Source organism: Colobus angolensis, unplaced genomic scaffold (assembly GCF_000951035.1).
Source record: "Colobus angolensis palliatus isolate OR3802 unplaced genomic scaffold, Cang.pa_1.0 Scaffold4, whole genome shotgun sequence".
In the NCBI taxonomy this organism is placed as follows: domain Eukaryota; kingdom Metazoa; phylum Chordata; class Mammalia; order Primates; family Cercopithecidae; genus Colobus; species Colobus angolensis.
The window spans coordinates 5,073,199-5,090,519 of NW_012117376.1; the positions used below are offsets into that span (position 1 = coordinate 5,073,199).

Genomic DNA, 17,321 nt, shown 5'->3' on the forward strand with positions numbered 1-17,321 from the left:
CGGCTAGTTTTTTGTATTTTTTTTTAGTAGAGACGGGGTTTCACCGTGTTAGCCAGGATGGTCTCGATCTCCTAACCTCGTGATCCGCCCATCTCGGCCTCCCAAAGTGCTGGGATTACAGGCTTGAGCCACCGCGCCCGGCCAAGTTTAAATGTTTTAATGTCTTAAGACTGATATGTCTCCTACAGGAAATTAAAAACAAAAGAAATAAAACTTCAATAACATTAAAGTCTTTCTAAATCTTATATTAATTGCTAGAAGGCACATAACATTTAATACTTTAAAGTTTTAAATAATCAAATTGTCCTTTATATGACATGAAATTTAAAAAGGGAATAATTTATGCCCCAGCTTGAAAAACACAGGAATGTGAATTCTATTTACCTGATAGAACAAAACTGTATATTTGGACATGCATTCTTCACAACAGAACTCTTCCACTTTCCCTCCTAAATTATTCTGTACCAATTTGGGAGATGTCTGTAAACAATAACTGCACATTTTACAGTGATTTCCCCAGCGTTTTGCCAAGTCATGTTTATAAAGCAATTTGCAACCTAAAAATCAGGAAAGATAAAATTAAATTAGGTAGAAATATTAGTTTTCTGCATCTTTAAATGGTCTAGGACAGGCCGGGTGCAGTGGCTCACACCTGTAATCCCAACACTTTGGGAGGCTGGCGGGAGGATTGCTTGAGCCCAGCAGTTTGAGACCAGCCTGGGCAACATGGCAAGACCCCATCTCAAATAAAAACAAAAACAACAAAAAAAGAAAAATAAGTGGCCTAGGACAAAATGTTCACACTTGGGTCCTGACCAGTTCACAGATCAAGAGATCAACATAGAGTATCTATACTAGTTTTTGTTTTGTTTTGTTTTTGTTTTTGTTTTAAATTATGTAAGACAGGATAGGAAAGAAGAGAAAGCATTAAACTGCATTGGTTTTATTTCATGAAACTTTTGGGGCCAAGCGTAGTGACTCCCATCTGTAATCCCAGCACTCCGGGAGGCCAAGGTGGGCCTGAGATCACCTGAGGTCAGGAGTTCCAGACCAGCCTGGCCAACATGGTGAAGCCCCGTCTCTACTAAAAATACAAAAATCATCCAGGTGTGGTGGCGGGTGCCTGTAATCCCAGCTACTTAGGAGGCTGAGGCAAGAGAATCGCTTGAACCCAGGAGGCAGAGGTTGCAGTGAGCCAAGATTGCTCCATGGCATTCCAGCCTGGGTGACCCAGCAAGACTCTGTCTCAAAAAACAAAATTTTTATTTAGGTATGTGAAAATATACTGGGTCACAGTGTAAATGTATTTCTTCTTTTGTGTTATCAAAAGGTTTGAAAGCCCTTGCTCTAGAAGGCTAACTTAATACTGCTCTAGAGTAAAATAAAACATTATACACATACAGAATAGTTATCTAAATAAGGAAAACAATCTTCCACATGTTAATTTGCATATTCAAGCCATTTATATTCAGAAAAATAATGGCTGTTTAAAACAATAAAAGTATAAACTTAGAATATTACCATAATTTAAGGCATTCCATTTAGAAATAAGTACAAGAACTAGAAGATCTTTGAGGTCCCCATCAACCTAATAATGGGGAACCTAAGGATGTTAAATGTTCTTCACATCACATTCTTCTGCATTATACTTTGCAAATCTTTCACTTCATTTTAACATTTACATAATATAAGAAAACTGATCAAAAAAGAATGAACTAAGTGTAAATGAATCGGAAAGGCATTTACGTTATACATAAACAATAAAACAGATTAACCCTAGAGTGAAAGCTTAAATCATCAACTGCTTTTAAAACAACCAACATGCTCAGTAGGTAAGATAATCTTCTGTCTTTACCTTCACTACAGAATGACTTGTCAGCACCTGAGAACCGAACAGTCTCCTTTACAATTTTCTCAATTTTACAATATTCACACATTGCCATTACATTATTTATTTTCTTATATTCATCAGAACAATTCTTGCCACAGAACTGAAACATTTTGCCCTGCAAAGAAATAATCATTAAGTACTAATTAAACATGTGGTTTGTCTTATGGAACTCCGTATCTCCCTTTCTTTCAAAACAAATGGTGTAATTTTGGGAGATGCAAAGTTAAAAATAATTTTACAAATAGACCCATGTATACTCAAAATCTTATGAACATGCTATACTTTACCTTATAGTCAAGAAGTTCTGGTTTTGTAGCAAAAAGACGGTTACAGTGTTGACATTTGAGTTTCACAACACTTCGTGCAAACCCAACATGCTGGGACTGGGCAGCGAGACGCTGGAGACCAGCTGCAGCAGAGCTACTGATGGAGGTGGGAGAAACAGCAGACGTGCTACCTCCTCCAGCTGACACTGTGGAACCTGTGGGGATGCTTACAATTACTTGGCCCTGAGACAAGGGCACTACTGAAGAATTCATTCCAGTTGGTTTGTTGAATAAATTCTGGAAAAACAAAACAACAAAAAGGATCAATTTAATCTTTGTTAAAACAAAGAAGTATCGCGTGCCTACATATGCCAAGCACAGTTCTAGGAATGTAAGGTACATCTGTTAACAGGCAATGTTCCTGCCTCTGAGCAGCTTATAACGGAATGGGGGGAATCTCATTTATGATGAAAAAATAAAATAATTTAACTAATAATCTTCCTCAAAAATAATATCCTCCCAATAGATAATATGGGTGATAAAAATATCATTCAATTTTATAGAAGGCAGTTAAATGAAACTCCAAATACAGAATGAACTACAAATCCAAGTTTAATAGGAATGGCATAGAAACTTACACAATCTGGCCGGGCGCGGTGGCTCAAGCCTGTAATCCCAGCACTTTGGGAGGCCGAGACGGGTGGATCACGAGGTCAGGAGATCGAGACCATCCTGAGCTACACGGTGAAACCCCGTCTCTACTATAAAATACAAAAAACTAGCCGGGCGAGATGGCGGGCGCCTGTAGTCCCAGCTACTCGGGAGGCTGAGGCAGGAGAATGGCGTAAACCTGGGTGGCGGAGCTTGCAGTGAGCCGAGATCGCGCCACTGCATTCCAGCCTGGGCGGCAGAGCGAGACTCCGTCTCAAAAAAAAAAAAAAAAAGAAACTTACACAATCCAGGCCCTAGCAAACACCTAATAAATGTGCATTACTATAGTAGGTGATAGGTTTGAATTTGTGTACCTGACCAAATCTCATGTCCAATCGTAATCCCCAAAGTTGGGGGAGGAGCCTGGCAGGAAGCGACTGGATCATAGGGGTGGATTTCTCCCCTGCTGTTCTGTTGATAGTGAGTTCTCAGGAAATCCAGTTGTTTAAAAGTGTAGCACATCCCCCCTTCTCTCTTTCCACTTGATCCCATCATGTAAGACGTGCCTGCTTCCCCTTCGCCTTCCGCCACAACTGAAAGTTTCCTGGCCCGGCGCGGGGGCTCACGCCTGTAATCCCAACACTTTGGGACGCCAAGGCGGGTGGATCACGAGGTCAGCAGATCGAGACCATCCTGGCTAACGCGGTGAAACCCCGTCTCTACTAAAAATACAAAAAAAATAGCCGGGCGTGGTGGTGGGCGCCTGTAGTCCCAGCTACTCGGGAGGCTGAGGGAGGCGAATGGTGTGAACCTGGGAAGCGGAGCTTGCAGTGAGTCGAGATCGCACCACTGCGCTCCAGCCTGGGCGACAAAGCGAGACTCCGTCTCAAAAAAAAAAAAAAAAGACAGTTTCCTGAGGCCTCTCCAGTCATGCTACCTGTACAGCCTGTGGAACTGTGAGACAATTAAACCTCTTTCTTTATAAATTACCCAGTCTAGGGTATTTCTTTAGAGCAGTGCAAGAACAGACTCATACAGTAGGTGACTCACTGACTGAAGAAGAGGAAGGTTCCTGAAGCCATACCTGGAAAGCTACCACACAGCTGTAGCTGCAGAAGTTGCGTATACTTCCATCTGACATGGCTAGGTGATACTGAGGAATTGCTGAGGTTTTACAACTGTTACACTGAACTTGTACACCTTAGCAAATTAAAAAAAAAAAACAATGAGTAATATGTACAAATGTACACAAAGGTAAGAGAAATTAAATAATATAATATACAATAAAAGAAAATTCAAGGGCCAGGGTAAGTTGTACGAACTGAAATTAAATCACGTCACATATAGGCAAAAACTAACCTAATACTGAAAATGTTTCTTTCTAATTTAAATTAGTCAAAGTCTACCCTGAACCTACCAAATAAATGAAACTTCAAAGAAATCAGGTGTGGATAAAGAAATATATTAAAGAAGCCATATGAAATTATTTTGGTAAGGGGGAAATGCATAAATAGGCATGCAAGTAAATAAATAAGCAATCAAGGTAACTGGTGATATTTTACAACAAATATCTGAAATATGTTAAATTTGCCTTAAAAATCAACCAAAAAATACACCTTAAAAACAAAGCAATAACCATAATTTTTCAACTATTACATTTCATAGTTTATGAAACCAATATTACCTGCAGAAGTAACCATTTTAACTCTGTAAGCAGATAAGCAATTAACAGAACAGAAAAGCTCTGTCTTCCCCAAGCTATTGGTATTTTCAATCATTTCTGCTGAGGATCTCAATGATTTGCAAAGCGCACATGGTGTAATTTTGGCTGATTTCTATTAAGAGAATAAAACAACATTCATTTTTACTAAATTCCTAGTAAAAGCATAATTCTTTGAAATGTTTATACTCAACACTTTTGAAATACTTGAAATCAGTGATTTTCAAACTTTTATGACGTAATCCTCAATAAGAAGTTTCATGGTACACACATACTTCTGAGATCTTGCATTTGTGTATTATGTATGTATGTATGTAATAAAACTGAAAACAGTTTTACAGAGGAATAAATATCATGATAACATGTAACACATGTTATTTTTTGATATTTTCCAATCTATTCTATTTCATTAAAAAAGTAATGCGGCCGGGCGCAGTGGCCTGTAATCCCAGCACTTTGGGAGGCCAAGGTGGGTGGATCGCCTGAGGTCAGGAGTTCAAGACCAGCCAGGCCAACATGGTGAAACCCTGTCTCTACAAAAATACAAAAAAAAAAATTATCTGGGAGTGGTGGCAGGTGCCTGTAATCCCAGCTATTCGGGAGGCTGAGGCAGGAGAATCACTTGAACGCGGGAGGCGGAGGTTACAGTGAGCTGAGATCGTGCCACTGCACTCCAGCCTGGGCGACAGAGCAAGATTCTGTCTCAAAAAAAAGAAAAAAAATAATGCTGGTTATTACCTAGTAATTAATTTCAGGGTCTATTAATAGGTCATAACCATAGTTTTAAAAACATTAAATAACAGGAAGTTCATGCTTTTATACTGTATCATCCTATAAATTGAAATAACCCCCCAAAGGTGCTTATAAATATGAATTTAAGGAAATTAGTAAACTTATTAGGCAACTTATTGGTAAACAGTCTACCACTAATAATTTTAAAAATAGTCTGTAAGCGTAAAGTGAGAGCAAACCCGGGATATCACAGGTGTCCAAATACAGACAACCAGAGTCCGTTATCTTAAGTCTTCACCCAATTAGGGATTCAGCAGCAAAGAATGCTAAGTATTATTAACATATCACACATTCAGGATAATTTATAAAGTACGTCCAGCATCAATTAGGAGATTTTAAGAGCAATCTTCCTTCTTAAAGAATCAATATGTGAAACTTGATATTAAAATAAATACACAGTAAAGTGAACATATGCCTGAATGCTGGAATGTCTTCTAAATCTCTAAACCCATTTCCCTCTCCTCCCTAATGAGGACTATAAAAGCAAACCTCATTTGTAAGACCCAGGTCAAGAGTTACCTCTGTGAAGCTTTCACTGATAGTCTCATCTTTCCCTATCAAGTAGAGCTGACTATGCTCCCTTTGTGGCCCACCGTACCCAGGATACTTCCATTATGGCGTCTCTGTTTACTCATCTATATGTCTGTCTTTCTCAGGAGACAGGCAGCCCCTCAAAACAGAAATTATATCTAATGTTTGTTGAATGAATTATATATAAAGAAGAAAGGAAAGTAGCAGAAATGACCATCTACAATGCCCCAGTTATATACTAGGCATTCTTTCATTCTTACTTTCAATAATCCTAAAAACATCCCAGTGACATAGGTGGTATTATAGTTATTTACAGATAGAAAAACTGGGACTCAGGGAGCTTAGCTGCTTTCCCCAAGGTAAAACTGTATTTGAACATAAGGTCTGGAATTAAATCTACATCGGCCTTACTTCTAAATTCCAGTTCTTTCTCTACCACAGCAGATATAATACATGAGAAATTTAATAGATTTTGGCTAAATTAAAAGTAAAGGATAAATTTAAAATTAAGATGTTTCATCCTATTTCTCCCTCTCTTGTGGACTATGACTCAACTTTCAATGGACTGAATCCAAGTAACTTTTAGTACCTGATACAGTATCAGGAAAAGAACAATCTTTTGGAAAAAGATAAAACAATGAAGATGTGGGGATTTTTTTTTCCTTTGAGAACAAAAGGAAAATTCCAAATTTACTACAAAGTTTAAATTCCAAAATTACTACAAAGTTTTAAGAACAATTAACAAGAAAGTTCCTAATCAGATACGCTATTAAATTCACCAATTTTGGTAAAATGTATAAAAATTCACTATTCTAAGGAAAAGAATGTTAGCAAATGCACTTACATAAAGAGACATTATAAAATTAAAAATATTAAAAGTACTTACCCCATAAATATATACACCTACTATGGACCCACAAAAATTAAAAATTAAAACTATATATATATATATATATAGCATTTACTATTCCTTTAAGTTCATCAATTTTAAAACTAATATTTGATCAAAATTCACTAACAAATCAAATACACACAAAACTACATAAAAGACATTTGTTACACAGAGTTCATCCAGTTCATCCCATGCACACCTCATCAATTCACAAATATATAATTCACATCTATTCTTTTCTATTTCATAAAGATAAGAAAAATCCTTTACTGTAACAATTAATGATATAATTTTGATTTTCTGGTTTTCAATTTTAATTCTGTGAATCAGATTTCAAGAATACATATGCAACTTGAACCTTTCCTTATCAAATAAGAAGTATATATGCAAATCTCACATGCTGGAAAGAAGGCTATACACCAAAATGACAGGATTTGTTACCTATGAGAGACACACTATATTTCTTCGTGTTTGTTTTTTAACTTTCAAAATATTGTTAAAGAATACAAATCACTTTTGAAATAAAAAAGCCATATTGGCCACGCCTGGTGGCTCACACCTGTAATCCCAGCACAGGGATTGGGAGGCTGAGGCGGGTGGATCACTTGAGGTCAGGAGTTCGATACCAGCCTGGCCAATATAGTGAAACCTCATCTCTACTAAAATTACAAAAAAATTAGCCAGGCCTGGTGGTGGGCACCTGTAATCCTAGCTACTTGGGAGGCTGAGGCAGGAGAATTGCTTGAACCAGGGAGGCAGAGGTTGCAGTGAGCAGAGATCACACCACTGCACTCCAGGCTGGGAGACAGAGTGAGGCTCCATCTCAAAAAAAAAAGAAAAAAAAGCCATACTCTAAAAACATGTATTTCAAATGCATAAACACGTATAAACAAATGCATGAACAAAACTGCTGCTTACAGGACTCTATATGAATATTTAATGCACATTTATTCAACAAATACTATTTATGTATAAAGAATACCAGTTAAGCAAATAGTAAATTCTCTCTCTCTCTCTCTCTCTACACACACACACACACACACCCACATATATATCTTTTTTTTTTGAGACGGAGTTCCGCTCTTGTTGCCCAGGCTGGAGTGCAACGGCGCAATCTTGGCTCACTGCAACCTCCACCTCCTGAGTTCAAGCGATTCTCCTGCCTCAGCCTCCCGAGTAGCTGGTATTACAGGGATGTGCCACCACACCTGGCTAATTTTTGTATTTTTAGTAGAGATGAGATTTCTCCATGTTGGTCAGGCTGGTCTCGAACTCCCAATCTCGGGTGATCTGCCCGCCTCAGCCTCCCAAAGTGCTGGGATTACAGGTGTGAGCCACCAGGCCTGGCCAATATGGCTTTTTTATTTCGAAAGTGATTTGTATTCTTTAACAATATTTTGAAAGTTAAAAAAACTTTTTTAACGGCTGGCCAGTAAACCCAATATTGTAAAACAACATTTTCATAAATAATTTCAACTAAAAATACAGACTACCTGAAATGAGCAAAGACATCAAGAGTAAACATGGTCATGTACCTGCTTATATGCTGTGATACACGATGAACTACAAAACTTCTTAGACTGTCCCTCTATCTGAAGCATGTGGCATTGTCCTGACCCACTGTAACAGTAACCCCCACAGTTCTCACAACAGTTCATGGTGAGGTTGTTAGCAGAACGAAACTTAGAGAAGCAGGCATCACTGCAAAGTTTATGGACCACATTCTGGTAATTAACTTCATGTCGAATCTAGAAATTAAAAAACAGCAACACAAAGACAAGGAGCAGAGACCATCAAAAGCTGTTCTTTAAGCACGAACAATTAGACTCCTGCCCCAATCAAGGAAAATGGTAACTTACAACAGCATTCTTCTGACACATGCTGCATTTGGTTGAAATACTATTTGTATTTATAGTAACAATTGGTTTTTTTTTCAGTTCATATGTTGACAAACATGACTGACTGCAAAAATCTTTACTAGTGGTGGTATTTTCAAACTGGGCACTGATCACATCCTTTGGATTTAAAATGTCTCTAAAAATAAGAAAAAAAATAACATAAGCCATAGTGTAATTCATTTGTTTTTCCTTTCTGTGAGCTAAAATAACTAAATAAAACAGAGGCAATTATACTGTAGGGAAATAACACTGGAATTTAAGTTTAAAAACTTGAATTTTCTGAGAGACACTTAAAAATTGCTTTGATCCTTAAATTCTTTTCTATGAAGTGGAATACAGCACCTACTTCATAGAACTGTTATGAGAATAGTATGTTTCAAAGACTAAAAGGAAAACATCAAATGATTAGCATTCATTATCTTTACAGGAGGGATTATAGGAGATTTTTATTTTCTTTTCTAGAATTATCTAGATTTTCAAAATATTCTTTAAAAAATACTCTATTACACTTGTCAAAAATTAGTATCTTTTAAAAGTAAACGTATATTTTACACTACACAGTGCATATTCTAGCACAGCTATATAACATTACCTTATCTAAATAATTTAATTTCTAAGCATTAGTAACAAAGGCAATGAAGATTAAAACCCTAATCATTAAGGTTCCTTACCACTCCCACCCTAATCCCACCAAACCACTCATTCTATAGTAGTTTACCAGATAGTTCAAGTGAAAACCATATTAAAAACCAATGTTTCAAACTGGTGACATTTTCTAATCAATGTCTCTCTCCTATGAGTATACATCCACATAATAGTTAATAAACTGTTTTATACTCATGCTTGTATCTTAAAGAGATTACACTAATAGGGTACTTTTAAAGAAAAGATTACAGGCATACCTTGTTTTATTGTGCTTCACAGATACTGCACTTTTTAACAAATACAAGGCTTGCAGCAACCCTGCCTTACACAAGTCTATCAGTGCCATTTTTCAACAGCATTTGCCCACTTCATATCTCTGCATTATATTTTGGTAATTCTCCCAGTATTTCAAATGTTTTTGTTATTATTATAATGTTTTTCTGTGATCAGTGAACACTGATGTTACTATTGTAATTGTTTTGGGGAGTAACCATGAACCATGGCAATGTAAGATAGCAAACTTAATTGAAAAATGTGTGTGTTCTGACTGCTCCATTGACCAGCCACTTCTGTATGTCCCCTACTCCTCAGGCCTCCCTATTCCCTGAGGCACAACAATATTGAAGGCAGGCCAATGAATAACCTCACAATGGCCTCTAAGTGTTCAACAAAAGGAATAGTCCCACATTTCTCACTATAAATCAAAAGCTAGAAATGATTGTGCTTAGTGAGGAAGGCATGTGGAAAGCTAGACCTCTTGTGCCAAACACTTAACCACATGGTAAATGCAAAGGAAAAGTTCTTGAAAGACTAAGAAGGTTACTCCAGTGAATGACATGAATGATAAGAAAGTGCTTGGCCGGGCGTGGTGGCTCACACCTCTAACACCAACAATCTGGGAGGCCGAGGCGGGCAGATCAACTGGGATCAGGAGTTGGAGACCAGCTTGGCCAATATGGCGAAACCACATCTCTACTAAAAAATGCAAAAATTAGGCAGGGCTCAGTGGCTCATGCCTGTAATCCCAGCACTTTGGGAGGCCAAGGTGGGTGCGTCACGAGGCCAAAAGATCGAGACCATCCTGGCCAACATGGTGAAACCCCATCTCTATTAAACATACAAAAATTAACTAGGTGTGGTGGCGCGTGACTGTAGTCCCAACTACTCGGGAGGCTTAGGCAGAATTGCTTGAACCCTGGAGGCGGAGGCTGCAGTGACCTGAGATTGCGCCACTGCACTCAAGCCTGGGTAACAGAGAGACACTCCGTCTCAAAACAGTAACAATGAAAAAAAGAAAGTGCAACAGTCTTACTGTTGATGTGGAGAAAAGTTACAGTGCTCTAGATAGATCAAACCAGCTACAACATTTCCTTAAGCCAAAGCCTAAGCCAAAGCCTAATCCAGAGCAAGGCCCTATGGCTCTCTTGAATTCTAGGAAGACTGAGGTAAAGAAGCTGCAGAAGTTTAGAGCTAGCAGAGGTTAGCTCATACGGTTTAACGAAAGAAGCTAGCTCTGGAACATCGAAGTACAAGGTGAAGCAGCAAGGGATAATGCATTTTGGGATAGTGCAAATATCCCAAAACCTTTTAAAAAATCCGAAGTAGCTGATAGAGAAGCTGTAGCAAGTTATCAAGAATATCTAGCTAAGACAACCTATGATGGTGGCTACACTAAATAAGATTTTCAATGTAGAAGAAACAGTCTTCTATTGAAAAACGATGCCATCTAGGATTTTCATAGCCAGAGAGAAGTCAATGCCTGGCTTCAAAGGACAGGCTGACTCTCTTGTTAGGGGCTAACGTAGCTGGTGACTTCAAGTAGAAGCCAACGCTCATTTACCTTTCAAAAATCCTAGGACACTTAAAATATTCCTTTCAAAATATTACTGCTCACTGACAATACATCTAGCCACCGCAGAGTTCTGATGGAAATGTACAAGAAGTTAATGTTATTTTCATACCTGCTTACCCAGTATCTATTCTGCAGCCCGTGGATCAAGGAGTAATTTCAATTTTTGCAACTCATTATTTAAGAAATACATTTCCTAAGGCTACAGCTGCCATAGATAGTGATTCCTATAATGGATCTGGCCAAAGGAAATGAAAAAGCTTCTGGAAAGGATTCACCATTCCAGATGACATTAAGAACATTCATGATCAATGAGAGGAAATCCAAATATCATCATTAACAGGAGCTTAGAAGTAGGTAACTTCAATCCTCACAGATGACTCTGAGGAGTCTGAGACTTCTGTGGAGAAAATAATTACAAATGTGGGAGAAACAGTAAGAGAACTAGAGTGGAGCCTGAAGATGCGACTGAATTGCTGCAATCTCATGATAAAACTTGAACAGATGAGGAGTTGCTTCCAATGGATCAGCAAGGAAAGTAATTTCTTGTCATGGAATTTACTCCTGGTGCAGATGCTGTGAACTTTGGTGAAACGACACCAAAGGATTTAAAGTATTACATAAACTTAGTTGATAAAGCAATGGTAGAGTCTGAGAATACTGATTCCAATTTGGAAAGTTCTTCTCTGGGTAAAATGCTATCAAACATTATTGCATGCCACAGAGAAACTTTTTGTGAAAGGAAGAGTCAACTGATGTGACAAACTTCATTGTTATCTTAAGAAATTGCCACAGCCACCAACTTCAGCAACCATCACCCTGAATTAATCAGCAGCCATCAACATTGAAACAAGACTGTCCACTAGTAATAAGATTATGACTCACTGAAGGCTCACATGATTGTTAGCACTTGTTAGCAATACAGTCTTTTTAATTTAAAAATGTACATTGGTTTTTAAAGACTTAATGCTATTGCACACTTAACAGACTACAGTATAAACACAACTTTGATATGAACTGGGAAGCCAAAAAATTAGTATCACTCACTTTATTGAGGTAATTGCTTTATTGAGCTATTTCCTTTATTGAGGTGGTCTGGAACCAAACCCTGAATATCTCTTAAGTTGGCTATACAAATATCTCTGCTTCAGTAAAATAGTAGATATAATGGGAAATCATTAGGAACACCTAATATTGTACTATAATACATAACTCCATACCTTGCCATCTTTCATATTTAGCAGCTCTAGACTGCTTTGCTTTTTGCATTTCCTGTTATTTTCAAAATTAGGTTTTACCGAATTTCATAGAGGGGTATTTAGTGAGAAGTTACATTTAGCCAGACATTAATGAAACCGTGAGTCAAAATATGGTCCCCATATGGGCCGGGCGCAGTGGCTCACACCTGTAATCCCAGCACTTTGGGAGGAGGCAGCGGGTGGATCACTTGAGGTCAGGAATTTGAGACTAGCCTGGCCAACATGGCAAAACCCTGTCTCTACTATAAACATAAAAATTAGCCAGGCGTGGTGGCATGCGCCTGTAGTACCAGCTACTTGGGCGGCTGAGGCAAGAGAATCGCTTGAACCTGGGAGGTGGAAGTTGCAGTGAGCTCAGATTGCACCACTGCCCTCCAGCCTCGGCAATGGGGCAAGACTCTATCTCAAAAAAGAGATGTATGTACTTAAGGAGCTCAGAGTTACTGTGACAAATAGACAAATATTTTATAAAATACTGTAACAGAAGCATTCTTAAAATAGTATAGGCCAGGTGCAGTGGCTCATGCCTGTAATCCCAGCACTTTGGGAGGCCGAGGCAGGCAGATCACCTGAGGTCAAGGGATCAAGACCATCCTAGCTAATACGGTGAAACCCCATCTCTACTAAAAATACGAAAAAGTTAGCTGGGCATGGTGGTGTGTGCCTGTAGTCCCAGCTACTCAAGAGGCTGAGGCAGGAGAATAGCTTCAACCTGGAAGGCAGAGGTTGCAGTGAGCCAAGATCGCACCACTGCACTCCAGCATGACGACAAAGCGAGACTCCATCTCAAAAAAAAAAAAAAAGTATAAATAATTTTTGGAGAAGACAGGAATAATGTGCCATAAAAATATAAATGAAGAAACAATTATTTCAGACTACATGTAATGTGAAAGGCAACCCAAAGGGTGGTATTTTAGCTGGACCTTAAATAGGTGTTTTCTAGAAGGTTAAGGAGATAAGAATTGGCAACAGCATGGATCAAGGAAATGGAAGTATAAAATTAGGTATTTTTCACTGCTTTCACTATGCTTAGAGTCCAATGAGATTACATCTTATTGTGGTAGTGGATTGTATCTTATGACAGAATGAGAAGAAACAATCTCATTTCAGTTAGTGAAAATTCAGAAATGGTACAGACAGTCTGCATGTTACTTCTTTGAATATCATTATACCAAGAATCTATCTAACAGTATTAACAAAATTATCCTCCAAATTACCTCTTTTCTGCAGAGTATAATTTTTTTTTTTTTTTAAAAGATAGGGTCCTGCTCCATCACCTAGACTGAAGAGCAGGAGTGTGATCATAGCTCACTGCAGCCTCGAACTCCTGGACTCAAGAAATCCTCTCGCCTCATCCTCCCAAGCAGCTGGGCTTAGAGGCATGTGGCACCACAGCTGGTTAATTTTTTAACTTTTTGTAGAGATGAGGTTTAATTGTGTTGCCCAGGCTGGTCTTGAAATCCTGGGCTCATGCAATCCTCCCACGTTGGCTTCCTGAAGTGCTGGGATTACAGGGATGAGCCACTGCTCCCAGCCAAGACAGATTTTTTAAACCAAATTATTAGGTCCCTATCATTAAGGAAACCTAAAAATTAAATGGCAACCAAAATGTTTTCAGAGTTTAAGTTAAATTCAAGAGGCTAAGAGATATGATTACCAAAAATTAAGAAAAATAAAATTTATTCTGAATAGCTAATGAGCTTCTTCTAACCTAAGTGCTACTGCTATATTTCTATTGGTCTACAACAATAGCAGTAGTTATTAGAGAGGAAATTTTTTCCATCTCTGCCTATTCAAATCAAATTGAAATCCTTCTTATGGGGAATGATTTCCAAATGAAACCTATTTGACTATATAGACTATGTAGAGAAACAATGCACATGCCAAAATTAACCAGCTAGGTGACACAAGCAAATCTTTTAGCTTCTTTGAATTTAGCTTCCTTCTATTTTTGGCACATCCAACTCATCAGTTTTACAATCAGACAAATCAGCGTATACCAAACTATTGTAAATCACCGTGTAAATAAGAGGGGATAAAAAGGAAGGAAAGGTAGTGTTGAACAGGAGATGAAAGAGTAGTTCAGGAAGTAAAATGAAATATAAGGAAAAACAAGGTTGACAATGGTTGAAGACTGAAGCAAATAGAAAGGAAGTATTAGGTAAAATGAGAAGTAGGAGAAAAGTAAGAAAGAAAATGAAGAAGAAAAGAAAAGGCTAAGGAGATAAGGAGTACCTGAAAGAACAGAAAGGGGTGAATGAAAAAGAGTAAGGAATTAAAAAAGGATAAAAGAATAAGTGAATAAAAAGGTAGAACTGTAAAGAGTCAAGGGATGACAGGTTGAAGAAATGGAGAATTTGGATAATGGATAAACTAAACAGGAGAAGAGAACATAATCTTAAAGAGCAATTGAATTACGTAAGATCAAGACATAGATAAAATGACACATAGGTAGAAATGACCTGTCTCTATATAAACCTTAGGCAAACACCAGAGACCAGAGACCAAAGAAACTTGATAAATCTAGATGAAAAGAGTAACATGTATGGACAAGAATAATAATTTTTTTAAATGAGAAAGAGGGCATATTTTAAAACTTATATGAGTTTTCCATAGCCATTTTGAAAATAACTGATAAATCTTTGAAAAAAAAAAATCTATGACTCTTTTTTAAACTTTTTTGAGACAGAGAAGTATGACTGACATTTTAGGGGCTGGGTCACTATATTGCCCAGGTTGAGTCTCAGACTCCTGGGCTCAAGCAATCCTCCCACCTCAGTCTCCTGAGTAGGTGGGACTACAAGTGCATGCCACCATGCCCAGCCTATGGTGATGATTATAAAAGGATAAATATCGCTGAAATTTTAAAGACTGTTGATCCCTAGAGTTTAAAGGAACATGAAGTTATCATATAAAATGATTTCATGACAAAATAAGAAACAAAAAACCCTATAAAAATTAAAATCTTCAGGCCGGGCGCGGTGGCTCAAGCCTGTAATCCCAGCACTTTGGGAGGCCAAGACGGGCCGATCACGAGGTCAGGAGATCGAGACCATCCTGGCTAACACGGTGAAACCCCGTCTCTACTAAAAAATACAAAAAAACTAGCCGGGCAAGGTGGCGGGCGCCTGTAGTCCCAGCTACTCGGGAGGCTGAGGCAGGAGAGTGGCCTAAACCCGGGAGGCGGAGCTTGCAGTGAGCTGAGATCCGGCCACTGCACTCCAGCCTGGGCGACAGAGCGAGACTCCGTCTCAAAAAAAAAAAAAAAAAAAAAATTAAAATCTTCAAACTGACTTAAATCTTAGAATCCCATGATGAGTGCTGGGCACGGTGCGGTGGCTCACGCCTGTAATCCCAGCACTTTCGGAGGCCGAGGCGGGCGGATCATCTCAGGTCAGGAGTTTGAGACCAGCCTGACCAACATGGAGAAACCCCATCTCTACTAAAAATACAAAAAAATTAGCTGGGCGTAGTGGTGCATGCCTGTAATCCCAGCTACTTGGGAGGCTGAGGCAAGAGAATCGCTTGAACCCTGGAGGTGGAGGTTGCAGTGGGTCAACATTGTGCCATTGCACTCCAGTCTGGGCAACAAAAGCAAAACTCCATCTTTTTTCATCTAAAAAAAAAAAAAAAAAGAATCCCATAATGAATATACTGGAATACAGAAATTAGAGACAGGATATATACCTAAGCACTCATTTTTAAAAGTATATTTTACAATTCAAGCAGTATAAAGTCTATTTTTACTAAATAATTTTACTACGTAAGTTATAACTATAAAGTAGTTAAGTATAGCTTTTTTAAAAGTTAGGATCATTGGGCCAGGCGCGGTGGCTCACACCTGTAATCCCAGCACTTTGGGAGACCAAGGCAGGCGGATCACAAGGTCAGGAGATGGAGACCATCCTGGCTAACACGGTGAAACCCCGTCTCTACTAAAAATACAAAAAATTAGCAGTGTATGGTGGCAGGCACCTGTAGTCCCAGCTACTCGGGAGGCTGAGACAAGAGAATGGCATGAACCTGGGAGGCAGAGCTTGCAGTGAGCCGAGACTGCGCCACTGCACTCCAGGCTGGGCAACAGAGCGACGAGACTCCGTCTCAAAAAAAAAAAAAAAAGTTACGATCATTAATTCTCCCATTCAACAAATACTTATTAAGCATTTACTGTACTGGGTTTACTAAAGTAGATACACAAAGTTCCTACCCTTGTGGGGGTTTGTGTGTGTGTGTGTGCAGAGATACATATTTATTTATACTGATATAAATTATATGTATTTACTATGTGTACAACATAATTTTCTTTTCTTTTTTTTTTTCTGAGATAGTGTCTCACTCTGTCGCCCAGGCTGGAGTGCAGTGGTGCACTCTTGGCTCACTGCAACCTCTACCTCCCAGGGTCAAGTGATTCTTGTGCCTCAGCCATCTGAGTAGCTGGGATTACAGGCATGCGCCACCAAGCCCAGCTAATTTTTGTATTTTTACCAGAGACGGAGGTTTCACCATGTTGGCCAGGCTGGTCTTGAACTCCTGGCCTCTAGTGATCCACCTGCCTTAGCCTCCCAAAGTGCTGGGATTACAGGTGTAAGCCACCACACCCGGCCATGACATCATATTTTGAGGAACAGGCTGAGTATCCCTAATCCAGAAATCCAAAATGCTCCCAGTATCTGTAACTTTTTTTAGCGCCAACATGATATTTAAAGGAAATGCTCATTGGAGCATTTCAAATTTCAGATTTTCAGATTAGAAATGCTCCATCAGTTAGTAGATATAATGCAAATATCCCAAAACCTTTTTAAAAATCCGAAATCTGAAACACCTCTGGTCCCAAGCATTTCAGGTAAGAGACACTCAACCTGTGTGTGTATGTGTGTATGTGTGCCTGTGTGTCTGTGTGTGTATACACACACACTGCGATCCCTAA

General features: G+C 38.7%; 1 protein-coding gene across 3 annotated transcripts in view; it reads right to left on the reverse strand.

The window, feature by feature from the left end:
- ZMYM4 (zinc finger, MYM-type 4) overlaps positions 1 to 17,321 on the reverse strand; it is a 167,446-nt gene that overhangs the window by 33,058 nt on the left and 117,067 nt on the right. For all 3 annotated transcript variants that reach the window (XM_011955349.1, XM_011955350.1, XM_011955351.1), the window contains 7 exons: positions 8,603 to 8,777; positions 8,279 to 8,491; positions 4,493 to 4,643; positions 3,893 to 4,008; positions 2,179 to 2,454; positions 1,856 to 2,006; positions 385 to 557 (listed from right to left, as the gene is read on the reverse strand). In XM_011955349.1, coding sequence (XP_011810739.1) covers positions 385 to 557; positions 1,856 to 2,006; positions 2,179 to 2,454; positions 3,893 to 4,008; positions 4,493 to 4,643; positions 8,279 to 8,491; positions 8,603 to 8,777 — 1,255 coding nt within the window. The remainder of the gene's footprint in view (positions 1 to 384; positions 558 to 1,855; positions 2,007 to 2,178; positions 2,455 to 3,892; positions 4,009 to 4,492; positions 4,644 to 8,278; positions 8,492 to 8,602; positions 8,778 to 17,321) is intronic.